The 21032-nt window shown below is 50.5% G+C and overlaps 1 protein-coding gene across 4 annotated transcripts in view; it reads right to left on the bottom strand.

Annotated features, from left to right (window-relative positions):
• Positions 1 to 21032, bottom strand: part of CREB3L1 (cAMP responsive element binding protein 3 like 1) — a 49733-nt gene that overhangs the window by 9085 nt on the left and 19616 nt on the right. For 3 of the 4 annotated variants that reach the window (XM_062577797.1, XM_062577799.1, XM_062577800.1), the window contains exons 2-8: positions 12738 to 12966; positions 7795 to 7955; positions 6074 to 6152; positions 4993 to 5153; positions 4223 to 4372; positions 3444 to 3502; positions 1494 to 1562 (exon numbers count right to left, since the gene is read on the bottom strand). In XM_062577797.1, coding sequence (XP_062433781.1) covers positions 1494 to 1562; positions 3444 to 3502; positions 4223 to 4372; positions 4993 to 5153; positions 6074 to 6152; positions 7795 to 7955; positions 12738 to 12966 — 908 coding nt within the window. The remainder of the gene's footprint in view (positions 1 to 1493; positions 1563 to 3443; positions 3503 to 4222; positions 4373 to 4992; positions 5154 to 6073; positions 6153 to 7794; positions 7956 to 12737; positions 12967 to 21032) is intronic. The other variant, XM_062577798.1, reaches the window with a different exon arrangement.

Here is a 21032-nt window from a genome sequence, read left to right as displayed (position 1 = left end):
GAGTGAGGACATCACTGGACAATCTCAGTTTTGTCTCTTTCCAAATCCCCTTCTGCTCCTTGTACATATGGAGATAAGCAGTGAGAGTCCCCCTGGCAGCACTCAGAAACCAAACCCAACTAGAAAGAACAGTGTGTATTTTGAAAAAAAAGAAAAATCTCCTGGCTTTTAGGCCAGTCTCCTGCTTTTGCAGGGTGGAGCTCATGCTTTTTCAACATTGGGGGCTGCCTGTGCTGCTTGTGCTCTTGGTGAAGTCGGGGAGGCAGGCCATGCCTTGTGAGTGAAGCTGGGTGGTGATGTCTCCAGCAGATGGCAGGCTCCAGCCACCCACACACGTCGCCAAGGCCCTGCCCGACAGCCCTGGGGTCCCAGGAACAGCATCTGGCCTGGAAGCTGGGATCAGAGCACTCGTGTCGTGAATGAGAGGAAGGGCGTGTAACAGACCCTCAAGGAATGCTCTGCAGCCCCTTGCAAGCTCTAGTAGCAAGAAAGGGTCAGAGTTGGGGGGAGGAACTGGCTCCCTGACTATATTTCTTCTTGATCTGAGCTAGCAAGATGGTAGAAATGGGGCTATGGCAACGGGCTTTCTCCTCACCACCCCTGCAGCTGATCCTGCCCTTGCTCAAACCTACCATACCCAATAAGAGCTGGACTGTCCTCCAACTTCTGCAGTCACTCCCACTTTAGGGACATGAGTCTTCCTTACTTGCTTCTAAAGAAGCAAATTTGCGTGGCAATCAGTCTGGCAGCTCTGCATACTGGGAGCACAAACGCTCACCAGATTCTCGGGTGAGGGAGCCAGAAGCCTGCTTTGGGGCTGTGGGAGCAGCTTGCTTCTTTTGGGTGAGCAACAACAGCAGCAGATGGGAATGAGATCCTCCAGGCTTCCTTCGCAAGGGGAAGAGGCAGGCCAAGGGCTGGGGAGCTGCAAGGTTCCCACTGGTTTCGGGTGCAGAGGGAGCTGCCTTGGATTATGTGGGAGCTGGTATCTCTACCCCTGCTAGAGGAAGGCGCTTTCCTTATATCTGCCAAGTTCTGTTCAGTACTTTCTCCAGGGGAACCCAAAACAGCCACATCGTGCCGAAGGCCTTATCTTCCTCCAGGAGCCTGAGAACTGAAACAGCAGGTCTGAGAGGCTGGTGTTAGGGGCCTCCCTCAGTGCAGCTGCCCTGGAGATAGCCAAAGGCCTGTGGGGAAGGCAGTAGGAACCCAAAAGGCTGCAAGGAGAAGGAGGAAGAGATGTGAAAAATAACTCTTCCCTCCCTCCTCTCACTGCGGCGTGGCCTGGCTGTCCCAACACAAACATTCCAGGCTCACTAACCAAACCCAGCTGCCTCGCTGCTGCCACGGGCCGAAAACCAGCGCCTCGCCGAGCAGCACCCGTCCTGCCAGAAGATGGGGGAAAACTGCCTTGCTCTTGTTACCATGCTGCCTGTGCACTCTCCTGGCCTCCCTTCCTGCCCACATACCCCACAGAGTTTGGCCTCACTCACCTGTTTGCATTTTCTAAGGTCTCCACTTTTTTCCAGAGTTCATTGTTTTCTGTCGTGTATGTCTCAACCCTGCAGGGATAAAACCCAGTCAGTTAGTTTTGAAGGCCAGAAAGATGAAGCAAATGTAGTTCTTGCCTCTCTTGGACTGTGGAGGCTCAGCAGCCTCATCCATCATCTGCAGGTATGGTCCTGAAGCCCAGTGTTCATGACTAGTCTGTCTGCAGCCAGCCAAACAGATCAGAGGTAAGACTGCAGGTGGAATCCGTTATGTACAACAGGGCACACATACACCTTTGTTCTGGCTTTCACTAGGATGGAAGAGCTGTTAGCACTGCATTACATGCAGAATAAGTCAGGACAGACCCACGCTACGCAGGCACTTCCATGACTTCCAAAACCCCCTGGTACATGTGGGAAATGAACAGGAGGACAAATCCTCAAATGGAAAACCTGCCTTGGCTGTGCACGTTGCACATGAAAACCAGGCAGTTCTGTGCAAACGCTGGGCCAGCTTTGACTCTATGCACTTGAGGGCAGCAGAGAGTACAGGCTCCCTCCTACCCTTTCTCGGGGGAAAGTGGTTACACTGCACTTGGGGCAGTGGGAGGCGTTAGCTCCAGGACTGGAGGAAGAAGAGCAGCCGAGGACAACCATTCACACGGGAGGCATGTGCCCACGCCTGGACACACATACACACCAAGGAGCCGCTTATGGAACGGCATGAGAACTTGAAGGTGCCTTGAGCCGCCTGTTTTCATTTGGCATTTCTGTGCACTTAGACAAGATAAACACATACCATCAGGGAAAAGAGTTAATTAAGGTTGGGTTTGAGGTTGTTTTTTTCCCCCAATTTTCCATTTTGCTGCTCTCAGGCAGTATTAATAAACAGGGAAGAATTTAAACAGAAGTATTTAAACAGAAGTGCGAGTTTGCACCTGAATCCCTGCATGCTTCTTTGCTGGGAAAGCCCACTGGGGAGAGTCTTCTGTTTGCTGGTACAGAGAGGATCATGGGATCAGGCCCTCACGGGTTATTTTCTACCCCGTTAGTGTCAGGTGACATCACCTTAGGCTTGCATCTGCCATACAGGCAGGGACTGAGGGTTGCATGCAGAAAACGAAAGATCAAGAAGGGCTGGGTGGAATGAAAGTGACTGTGGGGAACAACTATAGCGCAAAGCTTTTCTTGCTATCGGATATTTGTGTCCACCCTCACAGAGTGAGGGAAGAAAGATGTGTTTAGTGCCCTGAGATGGCCTGCTCCCTGTGGCACATGCAAAATAGGAGTAACTTCCAGTGGGGAAACATGACTCTTATCCAAAATCCCACCTTATCAGGAGCCAAAATGGCCCGTGTTCAGCAGGAGATCAGCCAAACTAAGCAGCAGAAACACAAGGTTTCTAGAGCAATCTTCATCCTGCAAGAGGACTTCTAGGAGGGAGGGGATTTGGGGCAGGATCCCAAACCAAACTTCTGTGCAGCCAGACTTGCAAGGAATCGTATTCTTTGAGCAATTCAGTGGTGTAGTGTGCTGAAGCTTCTTTATCTGCAGTCCCCTTGCAAGTCCAGTGTCTGATGAACACTTCCCACTGGTTGTCCCAAGACAGGATCAGGTGCTGAGTCTCACAAGAAGATAACTGAGATCCCTGCTGCTCCACTGGCATTTAAACTTTATAACCTTTATAAGGAGAGGTTCTCTAAGTCAATTCCATTGGTGCAGTGCTACTGTCACTGGTGGGAGCAGAGGGTTTGGGACCATCTTTGTACCATACTGGGAATGGCAGGGGGAACCTTGACCCTGACTAAGCCACTTTTGAACTGAGATGTAGTGGGGAAGAACAATTACAGCTGAATGGGACTAAAAGGGCTATCAGAGCCAAAAGCATTAGGAAGTGGGGGCTGAGAAAAGACAGGATTCCTTCTTCAAAGGTAATTCTGAGATGACACTTACTTTTTCTCAAGACACTCCACATACTCCTTCTTCTTCCTGCGACTCTCTTGAGCAGAGATCTGTAAAGAAGTGGGAGCCATTAGAAAGTCAGTCTCATAAGTCTTAAGATACTTCTTTGTGGGTTTCTCCTCTTGTCTGTTCCCTGTACACATAGTACCCTGAAGTAAAGGGGGGAATCACCTCCCAGTTTCCCCTTCCTACTGGTTTCCAGGTCAAAACTGTGAGGGATGGAAACTGGAATCATGTAGTCCTCTTTGGCTTGTAGGTCACAACCATTTTTTGGAGTATGCCTGAACCCCTCACTGCTGAGAATATCCTTTAGGTTGTTCTGACCTCCTCTGACTCATATGGGTACGTGCTGTAGCCATCTAGGCAGATTCTGCCCCAGACCACTTCTGAGTCACCAAGTGACTAATCCAGGGTCTCATCAGTTCTCCCACAGGATGATTGCTAATCAGTCTTAAAATCTCACAGCTTCTGCATGGCTAATGAGCTCCATACATCACTCATGTCCTGCATCATGTAGTAACTCTTGTCTCCCTCCACTGGGCCATGCACTCTGAGGAGCCTGGCTAGAGGCAGACACCTCAGATCCAGCTGTGTGCAGAGCCTCATCCCACAGCAATCATTCTTGAAGGCTGAGAGATCTTGCCAGTGCTCTAAAGGCAAGGTCTAATCCCCCTGAGCTGCACCACAGCTTAGGGAAAATACAGCATGGTTGGCTAAGGATGCTCTGAGATCATGGGAATTGCATGTTTAAGTATTTCAGCAATGGTCACCTTGTTCTTGATTTTCCTCCTGACCCTCTTCAGTGCTTTCTCCTCTGCTTTGGTGAGGGGCAGCTTGGTAGGAATGGGGTAGCCCTCAGCAATCAAGGTGCGTTTCTCCTCTTCAGTCAAGAGCAGAGGGCCAGAGGTCCCTTGTAACTTCTGAAATACATAGGGAGCAGTTATCAGTGTCAGCAAGGAGTCCCATCCCAGCGGTCCTCCTTAAAGCCTGGCAGAGCAGCTGGGGGCTCAGTACAAATAGATCAGACAACAAACAGGCAGTGCTCTTCCCTGCTCTCAGCCTCCAGCTCCTGCACAAATCATCAGCAGCCTTCCTCTTTACCTGGGAGAGCATCTGCTCCCTCGTGGTGTGGCTGGTTAGATGCTTGCACTGCAGCATCCAGCCAAAGATCTTTTGGCAAAGGTTAAAACATGATCTGGTTATGGAAATTCTCAGTTATTCCTTCTTCTTCCCTTAATCTCCTGAAAGAATCCCCCAGTGCATAGGCCACTTCCCAAAGAATGGGATGAAAGACAGTACTTATTAAAACAAAGTAGCCACTGGTAGGCATTAGGCAAGACTCACTGGGCCTCTCCTAACTCCTGTGAACACTACATTGTCCCCACACCCTCATACTAGGATATCACATTGCTTTGCCAGGACATTTCAGCATGGAGACCTTAACAGGGACAGGATCCCCCACATAAGCCTCAGAAAGCCTCCTGCCCATTCTGAGCATGAAGGAGCCCTAAGTCTCAATGATGTCCTGCTGCCTCCTTACATGTGGTGCTGTGAGGAGAGGTGAGGTGGAGATGGCAGTGGAAGAGCGAGCAGCGGGTCGGGCTGGGCTGGAGGGAGGCAGGGACCGGGGGCTCTGGGATCCGTCGCTGTCACTGCCATGGCTGCTGGGGGGAGTTGGAGGCATCTGAACCAGGTCATCTACTGAGAAATAAGAAGATCAAGTCAATTGCTATCATGCCAGCCTCTTGTGACAGGCGTAGGGCTGAGAGTAGCACAAGGGGAAGGCATTTGTATAAAATAGGAGGTGATGAGCCTCACAAGAAGGGTGGTCAGAGAACATGGCTGGGCTGAGCTTTGCCCAAAACAGAGATGAGGATGATTTCAAATCTGCTGAACTAGGAACTGCAGGAATCATAGAACTGGCAGAGGCTCTGCCAAGACACTGAAGGTGTCTCACAGAGCAGAGAGATGCTCAATGTCACTCAAAATAGAGTACAAAGACTATGGTATTTTGCTTCATAGTCTGTTCACATGCTTAGAAAGCTCTGTAAGAGAAGAGCTCTCCCAAAAGCACCACAGGGCTCACACACTTGCCAGCACACATGACTGAAGAGGCTCTGGTCACTCAATAGTTTGGCAGGCACTTGAAAACTGTCCCCACTTTGTATCAGAGAGCCCTGGAAGTCTCAATGGAGGTGCGAATATGCCCAAGGAGCATCTCTCAGGAGCAGAGTGGGAGTTCCTATAGCACTTATATTTGTGCATTGGCAGATGCTTGGGTTTCTTTCAAATTAAACTGGATACTGAATTTCCTGACTTTCCAATGGGTTTTTTTTGGATAACGACAAGGTCCCTGTGAGGATTTTAAAGGCACCTTTGCATATTTCCAGCTCTGAAGTAGCCTATTTTGCCTGGGAGTCCCTGTCTGAACAACCCTGTGTGTGGCTGTTGGTCCAGACACTGATCTGTGCTGGAAAAGTGCTCACTCCTCTGTTAGTCTGTACCCCAGTATCACCTTGTATGCATAGCTCTGTTCTCAGATATTGTTTCTCCTCCCTTTGTAGGAATGATCTGGATAATTTAGGGGGATGTCTGTCAACCAGTAAGTTCTCTCTTCTTACCTGCAGGTACATTTAGAAACTGGTTCACCTCTTTGGGCTCAGCTTTGATCACAGGTGCTGGAGTCATTTCTATGGGAGTCTGTGGAAGAGAAGCAGAAGGAGCTCTTGGGCACTGTCAAATATCTGCCCTGCCTATAAGGCTCCCATCAGCTCTGCTCATAGCTCCCTACTCTCTATTCTGCCCCATCTGGGCTATGCCCCAGAGTTCACTTCCCACTGCACACAGCAGCAATCAGAAGTCCAAACTCAACCCCTACAAAGTCTCTGTTACTGGGCGCATAGAGTGCAAACACACATTTGCTGAGAAAGAGGCAAGGGCAGGTAGATATGTGGCCATCGAATGCATGTCTTTTCCTTAACCATTCTCCCCTTGCTAGACCCAGAGAATGCAATTTAAACCATCCTCTGCATTACCATGGGAAGTCTCTCTTTGATCTGCCTTCATTAGATATGGGAGTATAAATAGAGGAGTTTGTACAGAAAAAGAACAAAACTCCTGTCCTGCGCATATGATTTTTACCAGGGCCTTCAGACAGCTGTTTCCAGTCGGAGGAGACTGAGAGTTAAATAAAGAGTACTTTTCTTCCCAGCCAGGCTGTGCTGCCCCTGAGCTCCCAGGCTCGCCAGCCCCCAGACCACCACAGGCTGGGGGAGTCTTTACACTAAACAGATACATTGCAAACTGCCCCAGACTGTAAACACAGCTGAGAGAGTGCCATGATACAGCTGCTGAGCACACACAGAGGAGCTTCGAGGGCACAGCAAGTTTGAGCTGTGTAAATAACGGAGGAAGTTTGTGCACAGTTTTGGCTGGAAGTACCCATTTGTTTTGGATGATTATTTAAAAGGGAAGAAGCTCAGCATGAGTGAAAAAAAGGAAGTGAACCCCAGAGATGCTCTACTGTTATCTACAGAGCTGCTACAAGATATTCCAGGTCTGTGTGACACTGGCCAGATCTTCCTTTCCAACACAGCTGAACTCAAGGCCAGCCAAACTGAGCCCCAGCTTCCTCCTGCATACCAATGGCATAAATGAGTCTGCTTCACACAAACAAACTTTTAAAGATCTTAGATATTAACAAGAGACTTGGCCTGTTGTTTCTTAGAAATAATAGTCCTGTGGAGTCATAGGCAAAAGCAAGTGGGACTACCGTTTTCAGTGAGCAGTTCAGAAAAGTGTGGTAAGCCCAAGGCCATGAAAAAAGACAATGGCAGAAAAGGGGTCTGTACTCAGGAACAGCGGGGTCACTGGCACCAAATTAACTGACAAGATCCTCCCAGGCAGAATGGAATCCCTAGTTGATGAAAATAACAGTGGCTACAGAAATACTGGCAGATTGGAGGGAAAGGCCTCCAGCATATGCAAGCTTAAAAGCCTTTCGGTTCTGTGCCAAGGAAATAGGCTTGTATTTAACCCAGATTATAAAGCTGGAGAAAATCCTCCTTCCATCATTTTCTCTGGAAGGATAAGCTAGCTGCCTTGTACCTTCACTCAAGAGATCAAGAACACATTTCTAACTACCATCAGGTCTGGTACTGCCATTTCAAGAGGGGAATGATAAATAATGCAATATTTGGGCTTTGGCTTTGCATCACCTTCCTTTTTCCGTCCAGTAGCTTAAACACCTAGCAAGACCCTGCAGTGACATGGCAGGGTCCACATCACCTGGGGTGCCGCTCTGTTAGAGCCGTGGTTCACAATGGATCTTAGATTGGCTCACCTCCTCAGGGGCTGGCAGTCTCTGCAGAGGGTTGAGGTTCAGCATTGGTATGGAGCTGGCAGCTAGCTGGGACTCAGGCAGGTCTAGAGCCAGGTTCTGTTCCTGTTTCACCATGATGGAGCAGAGCTTGGGCCCCAGAGACCACACTCCATTCTCCAGCTCTGAAACATGCAGCACAACGTGAGAGTCAAACTCTGTCAAGAACAGGATTAAAAAAAAAAAAAAAAAAAAAAGGAGAGAGAGTCCCATGCAGACAGCATCCCCCCGTCTGGGAAGGCTGCCTTTCCAAGTCTAGCATTCACCACACAAGCATGCACAGGCCCACAACACAGAGCCCAAAAAGGAATGAACTCCCAGCATGCAACGACCAGACAGGATGGAGCTAGAGGGATCATGTCTCTTTTTTGCTCTCCTCTCCCTGCACAGCCAGAGTAGTGGAGGACAGCTGCAAGGCTTCTTCCTGCAGTGATATCTTGGTTTGGTCCTCTGGAGCTTATTTATATTTAGAGCTCAGTAAGAGGAAGATGCTGGCCTGCTGCTCCTTAGCAGTTATGGCCAGCATCACAGAGGTGCCAGCTAGGTTAGGAAGAATGGTACTACCTCTGTGCTAGAGAGCAGGCAAGCAGGCAAATGTGATGACAGCAAAAGGCTGACAGGAGGCTATACATGCTGCTCCAGCCTTGTGCCGACAACACTATAGCAAAGAGAAAGCTGTGTCGCATGACAGGAGGAGAGGAAGAAGGACCATTTCTGTGGAAGGAAGTCCAGTGTGACACCTCGTGCATGGCTGTTCCCATCAGTTGCACCTCACAGGTCCCCTCATCCTGCATGCATGGCTCTGAGGGCCTACTGCTCACAGCTATGCCTGGCTACAGTTGCCAGCAGATTGAGGAGTAGCATGGAGGTAAGGGAAGTGTCTGAAGAGAACTGAATGGAGCTGTGTGGGGATGCTTTGCTGTCCCGTGCCTGCTCTGTCCCCACACACGCTTGTGATATGAACCTGCCTGGCTAGCAGCAGCAGAGCTCCCTGAACTATGATGCTGGCAGTGGAAGATAAGCTGCAGTTCACATAGGCAAAAAAAAATAGCTAGGCAGGAGAGCTGCCTGGGCTCTGCTTTTAAGTTTTGGTGCCCTCATTGCTCTTCAAACACTTCAGTCTGCCAAGAAGCTACTCCCAGCTGGCCTGGAGCCTATATGCTTCTCTCTAATCTTCATCCCTTCCTCTCCTCTTTTATCTGACAACCAGAAATGCATTTGTCTTGACACATGACAAACTCGTGCTAAGTGTGTCGCCAGATAGTGACCCGGTTGGCTCAAGGCACAAGGCCAAATCTGGGCTCACTTGCAAGCCCCTCTGCACTGCTCTCTCCACTTACAGCACCCATGGACTAGATGTTGGCTACCCAAAGTGGCTCTTCAGTGCAGCTCCCAGTCTAGTAGACATCCTGGCAAGAAAAGAGGGGGGGGAAAGGTCTTCCTCAGCTGTAGAACAGCCTGCACAAGAAAGAATATAAAGCAGCAGCTGTTCATGCAGGAGCTGCCATCCAAACTAAACTTAATGGCAGCTTGATCTCATCTTTGCCCATCTTAGGCTATGTGGCCCTTCAGGAGAGGATAGTACAGAATCCTGCCTCTGGCTTTTGCATGTGCATAGTGGGCTTGAAGCTCAGACAGGAGTCTTATCAGTTAATACAGTGTTGTCCTTGACAGTGGTATATGTTGTCTTCTTGTCTTTGGTTTGGCACCTCTTATTTTGCTGTCTGGACAGGTCTTTCTGGCTGAGGGTACTTCTTTCCTGCTCCCAGTACGGCAGGACATCTACAAGCTGAGACACAAGCTGCTGTGCCCTGCTCTGTGCTCTGAGCTCTGTGCCCTGACTTCGGCGCTTCAGTAGCTTCCCAGAACGCACCAGGGCTAGCATTGCCAGGGAGCATCTTAGGCACGGGTGTGTGGGGGCACCGCACAGCCATGACAACGGATAGGCTGTTGGGCAGGCACAGACTGAATTGTTTTTCCTCTGTCCTGCTAAAGACACCAAACGCGCAACTAATAAAGTCCCAGTTGCCCTGGTACACTAACAGCCCTGTCCTATGGAGGAAGGGAAAATGTTGCATAGCCACAGGTATTATTTGCAACCAGAAAACTTGAGACTTCTTCTGCCTGACCGTAGCCTGTCATTGAGATTAAGGTTTAAGGGATCTTGAAGGCTTCCAGTCCATTCCCCTGTCCCAAGGCAATTTCAGTTATACCTGTGTCAGTCCTGACAGGTGGTTGTCCTCTAACCTAACTCACAACGATGGAGACTTCACAATTTCCCCATCAACCTTTTCCTAGGGCTTCACTATGCCCACTAGAGGAAGGTTTTGCCTACTGGCTAATGTGAAATTCCCTTGCTGTGATTTAAGCCCATTATTCCTCATCCTCCTTTTCCATTGCAGAGCTCTGCATTTCTCTTTCTCTCAGGGCGTGGGGCATCCTTTGCCTGTGGGAGCAGCTGCTGAAGCAAATTACCAGACAAAGGCAGCAGACCACCAAGGATTCTCTCTGCTCAGACTTGACTGGGCAAGAGAGCAGCCCCCTGTCAGTCCAGACAGTCCAAGGAGCAGACACCCAAATAAGTACATGCAGTCTTCCCATTTCCTGTCTACATTCTGACCCCAATCTCTTTCCCACCCTCTGAGTTTCATCTGGGGAGCGATTGGGTTACAGACTCAGAAATACATCAGCCATCAAGAGGTCATCGAGAGATTGAGGAGGAGGCATGTGCGGACACATCTATGTTGTGCTGCCTGAGAGGATGTTTCACAGGTATGGCCAGCCTGTAATCACTGCACATACCACTGTGTCCTGCCGGCTGAGATAGGCCTGCAAGCTCATCCTCTGTCCCAGGTACTCATGTTACCATATGTAACAGGGACAAATATGGCCGTGAGATAACCATAGCTGCCCTGCAGTGGGGAGGGAAGGTGAAGAGTAGTGAAGCAGGACCCATAAAGACATACAGTCACTAGCCTGAGGCTGGCCCAGCACATGCTGCTCTGCACAACCCCATCTTCCCCTGCTCCTGGCATGGAATCACACCCTGCAGAACTGAGGACTGGTACTGAGAACTGAAGCATCCAGCTCATACATGCAAACCATCTGGAAAGCAGGATGCATTGATAAGCAGGGTCAAAATGCACCCAGCAGCTTCCCCTACCTGACCCATATTAGTGGGGGACCATGTGGGAAAGGGCAGGATTTGGAAGTGTAGGAGATCACAGCCAGCTCCAAGCCTGGAGAGAGCCCGGGCATTCCTGGGAAGCTCTGCAGAACAAGCAGGCAGGCTACACCAGAGTTAATGTTAAAGGAAAGCCATTCCTGGGTAATTAATTTGACGTGAATGTCTAAAAAGGATGGAGGCTGGATGGAGCTGTGCCAAAACGACTGCACAGTGTTACAAATACTGGACCTGACTCAGGACTGCACTAGAATATGACTCATCCAACTACGAGCCAAATAGCCTTGGAATGATGGGCTGAATTATCCCACTGCAGCACTGGGTGCATAGACACCCTTGTATCTGCCACATTAATATTTGGGCCGGGTCTTACACCCTTGTAGAGAACTAAATTGCACCCTCAGAGGGCAAATGCCAGGTCCATCACAAAACTTTCCTGGGTTATAAACTGCATATTCTATGCTGGCCTCTGTCCAAGGATGAATGTTACCCTTCATGCAGGATATTGTGGCCTTGCCTTGGAGAGACTACAGCTGAAGTAGAGACAGGTCTAGATACAGATGAGAGAAGCAGAAGCGGCAACAAGTGTCCCTGAGACAGTTCCCTGAGGTAGCTTTGTGCAGCCTGATTCCAAGGGCCATTTCACTGTCCTCTATAACCTCACGCTTTTTGCTTTTCTTATCCCCATTCCTCATCCTCCTCTCATTGCCCGAGCAAAATAAACATGTGTCTGTATGCACTGATGCTGGTTTGCTCTCTGTTAGTTGCCTGGTTGTCTGTTTAGGCCAAGTATCCTCCAAAAACATGCTGGGGTTAAAGCTAGTGAGAAAGACGTGTGCAAATTGACAGCTTTCTGATGCTAGGGCAGAAGTGAGCCATAAGCCTCTCTCACAGCACCACTCCAAGCAGCCCTTAGGGAATGTGGTGCTGACGGCTGTACCCTTTGCAGGGAACAAACAGGCAATGGAGGGCAGCTCCTCTCCTCCTGCTCTGGCATTTGTACCATGGAGCTGGGATCATTCCTGGCCATGATAGGAAGCCTCTGTCCCAGGCCTCACTCTCACACAAAGGAATGGCTTTCTTCTGTATATACTGAGCCAGTGCCACTGCTTTTTCAGGCAGCCTGGTGTCCATCAGCTGCTGGGACACCCACACAATCCCACAAATTGCAGGACTCTCTGCAAGGATGGCTCTAAAAATATCCAGCCATCATAAATTATCCTGAAATGAATTGTTTTAAAAATAGGTTTCAAAATGACTGTTCCTCTCTGTCTCCTGCTAAAAGATCTACTGGTAAGGAAGCCGCTTAGCTTTCCACAAGTACCAGCACTGGTTGCAGCCAGAGACTCATGCTTCCAATATTCAAGCCAAAACCCTGCTTGACTGGTGCCAAAACAGACCTGGATCTAGGGCATCCACACCCAGGCTTGCAGGGTCCTAAAGAGATATTGCCTGTTGCTTGCCAGAAGCTGGCAGAGCACAGAACCACAACCAATTACCGTTCTCTTAAATAACAGCCCGGCAAAGGAGCAATGTGACTGTCAGAGAGCAAACTGAAGGAAAAAATGTGGGCTGTATTCAGAAAGCAGCAGATCAAATTCTTCCCTGGATTAGCCATGCGCAAGTCCAAGGAAGAGCCAGTTTGTCCTTATATGCGGAAGACAGCCAGAGCCTCCGCTAACAGATGTGCCTGAAGCAGGGCAGGTGCATGTCTCATGCTCACCGTTAGCATTATCTTCAGTCTTGACAGGCATGAGTGGGCTCTGGGGAGCAGAGTCTCCACTGAGGGAGTAGCTGTGCTCTGCCTGGATGCCTGGAGTGGGTGGATCCAGGTCCATGTCTAGCAGCGGGTTCTTTTCAGCCAGTACTGGGTCATCGAAGAAGCTGCTGAAGAGCTCATTGGAGAAATCCTCCATGTTGTCGGAGAAGTGATCCAGGTTCTCAGAGAAATGCTGAGGAAGGACCAAGGGAGAGCGAGTGTTAGTGTGAACACCAAGAGGGATCTGAGAGCTTTCCCCTGCCCTGAGAACCAAACGTCAGCAAACCCCTATTTGGATGGGAAAAAGTAGTTCCCCTCCTTTGGAGTTAGAGTTTTTTGTTAAAAACTCTTTGAATTAACATGGAAATGGCCTCGGTGCTGTGTAACTTCTCCTAGCATCCTCTCACTATGACATGTAGCATAAGGAAGAGCACAAGGCAAGACATTCCTATGATAACAAAGTGCAAGTGTGGCAGAAAGTCATGCTCTTCAGCACCTGTCCTTAGTGACAGGCACTTTTGCATGTTTTCTGCCAGCAGCAATAGGCACTTTGATGCCCCAAAGAGCACCGAAACAGCTGCTGATTTCTCTCAGAGGAAAAAAAATCAGTTGGATCAACATAACAGGAAGACCCCCTGTTGTATTTAATTTCCTCTGGGATTTCACAGCCCCTCTGTGGACCATATGAGGCTGTTCTCCAGCCAGATAATGCCTGTGAAATTCTGCTCCCCAGTGAAGTTTAAACACTACAGATGGGCTGTTAACAACAAACAATCATTTCACTAATCATTCCAGTAACACTCAGTAAATCTGGCCAGTGCGGCTGTGGAGCTGGGTTCCTGATGCTACAGAGAACCTGCTTCCTTTAAGGCATATTCTCCTATTCAGAAGTTAGATCCCTAACTTTTCCATTTGCTACAACAAAGCATTGGTTGGGCAGGGAGAAAAAAGACGATTGCCAAACACCAGCTGAAAAAATTATCCCATTTGCTGGCAGATTAAGGCATCTGGCTCAGGGAGAGGAAAGAAAAGACAGATACATTCAAGTGACTACATTACACAGACGGAACTGTGTAACTTAAATGAACTGGAGAGAGCTGAGCAAAGTCAGACTGGGTCCCCCCTGCCTGGAAAAGCATCTGGGTGGGCAGAAAGGCATTGAAATAAGTATACTGAAATACCAAGAGCAACAGGGTATGGATGAGAGTGTGGGAGAGAGCACACAGGTCCTAGAGCGGAGACATGAACGCCAATGAATTCCAGTATGATGGCCCAGCTCAAGAGAGAGACAGGCTCCCAGAGAAACCATGGAGGGCATGGCGTGTATTCAGTCCTTTCTTTCCCTAGCAGTAGATCAAAGGGAGGAGTTGGCCAGAGGACCCCGGATGCTGGAGTCTGCAAGTTCCTGTTCCAACAGGAAGGTATATTTACTTTACCTGAGCACAATATCACTCTGTCAACAGAACACTGGCTGTCAGAGGCTTAGGGTGAGGTTGGAGATTGAAGCAGACTCCAGCTGGACAGATCCATGCCTCCCGCCACAAGATGAGAGAGAAGGAGAGCTGCAGCAAACTGCAACATGGCAGTGCTCTTTTCCCTCTGGTGTCATCACCCAACCACTTGATTTAAAAATCAGATGCCCTTGGAGCATGTTGGAAGTGGGGAGAAACCATGCTGCCTACATTCTGCCTGATAGGCAGTTTCACTCCTTCTGCTTCCTTCCCACTTGTCTGGTCCTCACACTGCCTTGAGTGACAGCCTGACACAACACCATCCAAACCTCTCCTGGGAAGGCAGATACTGCATGTGCAGATAAGGTGGAGAAGGCACATTCATGCTAAACCCCAGTGTTGAGGTCCTCCCTGGAATGTCTGGGCTGAAGTTTTCTCCACTCATTCCCATACCAGCAGCAGAGTTGGTGAGATAGTTTGGTAAAATCTGCCCAGCCATTTCCAAGTTGGCCTAGAAGCACTTCCGCATTTTAGTAAGTGACAGAAAACACCTCCCCTCTGTGCTAAGCACAACCATTTTCCACAAGGCAGCTGAGTCAGCAGAGGGATTTGTGTTAGATATTTATCAAAAAGCACTGGAAAACCATGTTTTGTCCCATCCTATAGCAGAAAGGCATGACAGCATGTACAGTTCTGAGCATTAACCCCAAAGAGTGCCTGCTCAAATAACAGCTGTTCTATGTCTTGCTTTCTCTAAACAAAATAAGCAAACATAGGATATGTACATAATAGCCTTATGGTCAAGATGACAATACAACTGCAGAAAAGTGAAGAGATTCAGAGTTCTGTCTGTCAACGCATAGTGGAGAGCACAGTGGAGCTGCGTCCACTATGAGGCATCCAAATTGCATAGTGTCATAATCATCAAAATTAGAATGACCATGTAAGCCTCAGGGAGGACCGTGGCCAGATGGACAGCTGCAGGGAGAACGCTTGAGATGTTCTTGTGTTTCAAATTTCTTTCACAACTTTGCATTAATGAAGGCAGAGGTGGGAGTGAAGACAGTTAGGGAAAAGTTGCACTTATGCAGGAGTTCCACCTTTTAGCAGCATCCCAATCACAGTTAGTTCTCTTGGTCAATCAGTTGTCTTCCCCTTGTAGGACAGACCTGCCCAAAGGGAAGAGGAGGAAATGTGTCCCTGGGTTTATTTTAAAACCAGAGTCACGTCAGTGGCAGCTAAGGGGTGAGAGACCAGTAATGAGGGCAAGGGGCTGAACATCAGAACCTTGACACAGGCAATATTATTGGCAGAAGTAATTGCAGACTTCTGGTACTTCTTTTACACACCATAAAGTAAGCTTTCTGAAGGACCTCCCTGCTTGGAAATGAGGAAGCATTGCTGTTCGTCCAAATGCACAACAGGTCAGCTCCTCAAAAGCCCATTCTCTCCCAAGAAACAGAGACCTACTGCACACCAGGAGAAAACACGAGTGATGAGCACAGAATGAGGCTCACATCTTTCCTGGAAATCTAGAAATATTGCAGCAGGTACCACTCCCTGAAATCCCGGGATTTCCTGTCCACCAAAGCTAAATCCTGAAAATGCTTTCTCATCAAAGGAGCTCCTTTTTATCTTTCACCAATCACATATTCACCAGTTCAGCACCTCTAAATGGGAGTGGTCAGGAGAAAGAAATACTGTGTTTAAGGAGGTCAGATATTCTCTGTGATTGGGAATAATTATGATTATTATCAAAGATGGCACAAGGGATCAGGAACTCTGAAATATAAAGTTTACCTACAGCTATTATAGAGCTGAATATTGGTATTTTACTCAGAGAAGATGGTAAGAGGCTGGAGGCAAAAGAAGATAGGAGAAAGGAAGGACAAAGTAAAAGACGACAACACAGCTTTATAACGTACTATATCCACAATGGAGACTAAAGGACAAGCAAGAAGCTAAATGAAGTCCCAGGGAGATTGATGTGTATTTTGGCTTGGCTTTGTTCTCTCCAAGAGGAGAGATGCCAACAGATAATGTTAACCTTAGGACAGACGGTATCCATGCATGTAACCACCTGGTAACAGGAAAAAATGTCCTTACGCCCAGATACAGCTGAGATGGGCAGTGTGACGGGCCACCCAAACCTTGTTTTGGATAGATACCATCAAACCCACTGCTAATAAGCTCTGATTCAGCCAGCTAACCCAGGATGTGCCAACTCCTTCTCAACCGATCTCCATGATTAGGAGACTGCACCTATTTGGCAAAACACAGAGAAGGCCACAGCTGTCTTTTTCCTTAAATCGAGAGAGAAGGCTCCAAGGGAGCCAGGGAGTGTCTCGTGGCTGTGGATCATGACAGAGCATGGGGGGGCTGGTTCCTGGTATTTTCACTGTATTTCTGTGCAACAAACACAGTGCTTACTTCTGTGTAATAAGCAAAAGCAGGTTTATCACTCAATCAGGTGGACAGTAGTGGTCCTTGTAAGAAGGTCACTTGCCACAGGAGGTGCTGGGCAGCCACTGGCCTTTCCTCCCATCCAGACTAGGGCTGGCATAGCTGAGGCCATGCACATGTTTTTGCTAACACTGTTGCAACGAAAATCTCAGCAAACCAGGAGGTGTACATTTAAGTGTAAGGGTCACAAGAGTCCACAGGACTTGGATGCAAATGAAGGTGGGACATACAGACAGGCACAAGCAGAGGAGGCTCATCTTGCAGCCTCTTCAAAGCGTAGACTCTCTCTGGGAGCTCCTGCTCTTCTGGAAATCAGCCAAATATTTCTAACTGTGACAGTGAAGGACTCTGCAACTCTGAATAGACTCTCCTCCAGTAGCTTTCATGCAAATGGGCCTGGCTTGAGCAAAGGGGACCAGACAACTGGGAAACGTGATCCTTACCATCCTGGCCCAGAGGGAGCGGGTGTGAAGTGTACTGGGGGAAAACAGCTTCCAGATGGGATAGTAAGCTCACAGCACAGTCTCATTTTGCATTGTTCCCTCTTGCTATCTCCCCCTCCCTTTCACACCCTCCTTCCTTCTCCTTACTACGCTTCAAAGCCAAGAAATAGCACGAGATGCGTTTCCAAAGCTGTATTACCAGTGAGCGGTCAGGGAGGGGGCAGCCAAGGGACAGAAATGCAATGGTGAGGATGTGCTGGATTGCCTGATCCAAGCCTGATTTCTCGCTGCCCATCCCCCCATTGCAATTTTAGGAGGATGGGGAGGCAGCACCAGAAGGGGACATACCAGCGTATGCAGGTACAGGGGAGGCAAAAATCACCTCATCTCCAAGCCCAAGAGAGAGCCTTAAACTGCTCTAATGCCACAGGAGACTGCTCAGGCTGAGGCCACCTCAGCCCCATGGAGAGAGTGAGAATCTGTCAGCCGCTGGCTCCTGCTCCCTCCCAGTCCTGGTGACTGACATAGGCACTGACTCTTCCAAACATGTTTCCACCACATGTTTTCACCCTGACCTCATGCTCAGGGTTGTCTAAATAGCGAACTGTGTGTGCGTGCATGCATTTCTCGTTCGAACACCCCTTCCTGTTGTACAACAGTTACCTTGGGAGCTAATGTAAGACATCCAGACATTCAAATGCAAACTCTCTATTTCTCCCCACTCAGACTCCATATTAGACTTCTGGGGGCCTTCTGGGGAGGTGAGAGCCTTTTCCTCTGCCCAGTTTTGTATGGGATGTCTTGAGGTGCTGTGATCACAGCCCAGTGGCACCATGTATGGCTGAGCAGGGGAATACTTCCTCTTCCTGAACCCACTTCTTTTCCTCTGTGGTCACCATGGTTAGGTCTGTGCTTCCCTCTTCCTTTAGCACCCCCATCTTTTGACTATGACTTTTCCCTTCCTACCTCCAGCTGAGTTGTTTGTAGACAACCTCCCTTCAGGATAAGTTTAGTTCTCACAGCCTTCTTGCTCTCACTGCAACAGTCTCTTTCCAAAGAGAAACCGGCAAGGGGCTAATCCAGTTGGGCGGCAGCCCAGGCCCAGGAGACGAAAGGCCTTTGCAGGTTGGAGGTTCTGCTCATACTGGCAGGCAGCGCAGATGGGGAGGGGATTCTTATGAGTTTTGAGTTTTCTCTTTTCTTTTGAAAGTATTTTTCCTCTTTGCTTGCCAAGATAAATCTCCTGTCCCAGCTGTGACATCTGCATTTCCCTTCTCTGCTTTCACTAAGGAATGAAGCCCCCTGCACTCCAGCTTCACAGCCGAGGTTTCCTTTACATTCCAGGAAAGAGCCCATATACTCCAGACGGTCCTTTTGCTCTCTTTAAAATGCAGTGAATTTTAGTGCACTCATGAAAGTGAAGGTCTTGACAGCATTAACAAGATCCAGGCAGGATGGACAGATGCTATGCACACTTCTCTTCACAGTCTAGTCAGTGCATCTGCACCCTGAGGGGCACTAGGGATCATCCAACCACCTCTTGGGTCTCAAACCCCTCTGGCGCCCCTCTGTCTTGACCTGTATTGCTCTTGGTCTCTTCTCTCACCCCTCAGATACTCCAGATGCCTGCTGCTCCCTTCTGCCTGTGTACACTGATACTAACCTCCTACACCCTCTTGCTGTTTCTGGATCTCTGCATGACACAGCTGAAGCTCTCCAGGCCTGTCCATCTGCAAAATCCAATGCTACTCAGACCAGTAGTACCCCTCAGTTTTTCCCAGATAATGCCCAGCTAACCCACTTCCAGTGTCACAACTTTGGGCTATGCAGTTAGCCAAATGCCTCCCTGCCACCCAGTCTCCAAGCAGCAGAGGGGCTGCCTGCACCTGATCTGGAACCATGCCCAGGACACATTGCCTTCTGTAAAACAAACACCGAGGGCCAAAAAGTAAGGAGTTTAGGGAGTTTAGTGTTGCCCAAAGCAACTCAGGGGAGCGACTTCCCTGCAGATGAGCTGTGCCAATGGCTCCCTCCCCACATGGGATGCAGCCCCTCAGACCAAAGGAGCTGTGAACTGTTTTTCTCTGGTGGCAGCCTTGTCCCTGGTGCCTTGCAGAGTCCCTGCAAGACTCAGGCTCGGCTCACTGTGGAAACCTCCTTCCATGAAGCATCCGTGCCAAGGGCCTGGATTTACAATTTCCAGTGCTAGGCGCCACAAGACCTAGGAGGGACGACGGAGGCTCAAGACACAATCAGGGGAAGGCGATTAGGGAGCCGCGCCAGGAGAAGGCGCTAGCTCGGGCGCCGCGGCGAGGCAGCCGCAGCCATGCCAGCAGCCCGGGTCGCTGCGGCCGCCTTGGCCTCGCCAAGCGTGAGGCAGCCGAACCCCGGGCGCCCGCAGCCAGCTGCTCCCCGTCTCCCCAGCCACTCTCGGGCCTTGCTGGACCGACTGGCCCGGCACAGACCTCCCGGAGGGGAGTGACTCCGGGACGAGGGCTGCCCGGAGCGGGAGGGACACGCGGGCTCCCTTCCCGCCGCCCCAGCCAGCCCCGGCGTGCCGGGCGCCCGGGAGCCGCAGGGCGCCGCGGGGCCGGCGGGGGCCGCGGGCGCGCCCCTCCCCCCGCCGCCGAGCGTTGAGGCGCTCCGCGCTTCCAACCGCCGGCAGCGGCGGGAGCCCATTGGCCGGCGCCGCGCGAGCCGGGCCAATGGGAGGCGGCTGCCAGCGGCGCGGGGCGGGCGGCGCGGGCCGCGCGGGAGGAGTGCAGGGTTAGGACGGAGCGGCCGCGCGGGCGGCCTGGCGCTGGGGCAGTGACGGCGCTGCCTCTTCAGCGCGGCCCGGGCCGCCTCTGGGGGCGAGGCTGGCGCCCCCTCCCCGCCCCCGGGTGTCCCTCCTCGCGCTGGGCTCTGTGGGGCCGCGGAGCTGGGCGGGGGTGAGGAGGGGGAGGAAGGTTCCAGAAGCCCCGCGGTGGCCGAGGTTGTGGGTCAAGGCTCTCGAGGAGGGGGCTTTTCGTCCCCCTTGCACCACAAGTTTCTGCACCGTGGCTGCCTGAGCAGCAGGGCAAGGCTGGAGAGCCTGGCAGCTCCTCGTGCAGGAGCCTGCTGCAGTCCTGCTGCTGCCTGCAGCCCCCAGTCATGGCCAGCTGGGGCCCTGTGGCTTTGGTCAGGCATTTGCATCCGCGGATGAGCGTTGCCTCACTTTCTTCGCAGAGACCTTGGCCTCCCCGGGGCCCAGGAGTCCGAGGCTTTGAGTCATCGTGCTTGCGTGGGGGTGGGGTGGGAAGGCCGCCCTGCAGCCGGCTCACACAACATATCAACTAACCAGCTGCAAGCCGCCAAAGCGACAAACTCGGCGCCTGAGCGCTGCACCAAGCAAACACGGCCTCTGAGTCCCCTGGCAGCGTTTCCTGGGGACAGTTGGGTCCAAACAGAAGCGTCCCTGGCGCTTCACTGCATCTCCAAAGCGATACAGGTCATCTTGGGCACATTAAAGCTTAGGACATTTGAGACTGTTTCTGCAGTGGAGGGACCAGAAAGCAACTGTCCTGTCCCATTCAGGGCACTCCTAAGGGTCACTCGGCCTTGGCTTGGAGGCTCCCAACCGCCTTTCCTCCGTAAATGGATAGGGATAGATAGCCCTCATGAAAACCCTTCTGGGACCTTGTCCTCCTTTCCTGACAGAGGATGTTAATACAAATCACATACAGCAGGAGCTGTCTCCCCCTTCATCCGCTGGGGAATACATACTTGGGGGAGGGGGGGGGAAGAGGTCATAGAAATCCAGCTCGGGCTCTATCCCCTGGGACTCCAACCAGGGCATGGTTCTCCCAGGCTTTGCTCTTTGTTTTAGAAGTGTGTGGCTTTGCTTTTCATAGAATCATAAAGGTTCTGGAGATCATCTAGTC

Source organism: Rhea pennata, chromosome 5, assembly GCF_028389875.1.
Source record: "Rhea pennata isolate bPtePen1 chromosome 5, bPtePen1.pri, whole genome shotgun sequence".
In the NCBI taxonomy this organism is placed as follows: Eukaryota; Metazoa; Chordata; class Aves; order Rheiformes; family Rheidae; genus Rhea; species Rhea pennata.
Note: the sequence above shows the minus strand (reverse complement) of the source record. Positions and strands in the feature narration are given on the sequence as shown.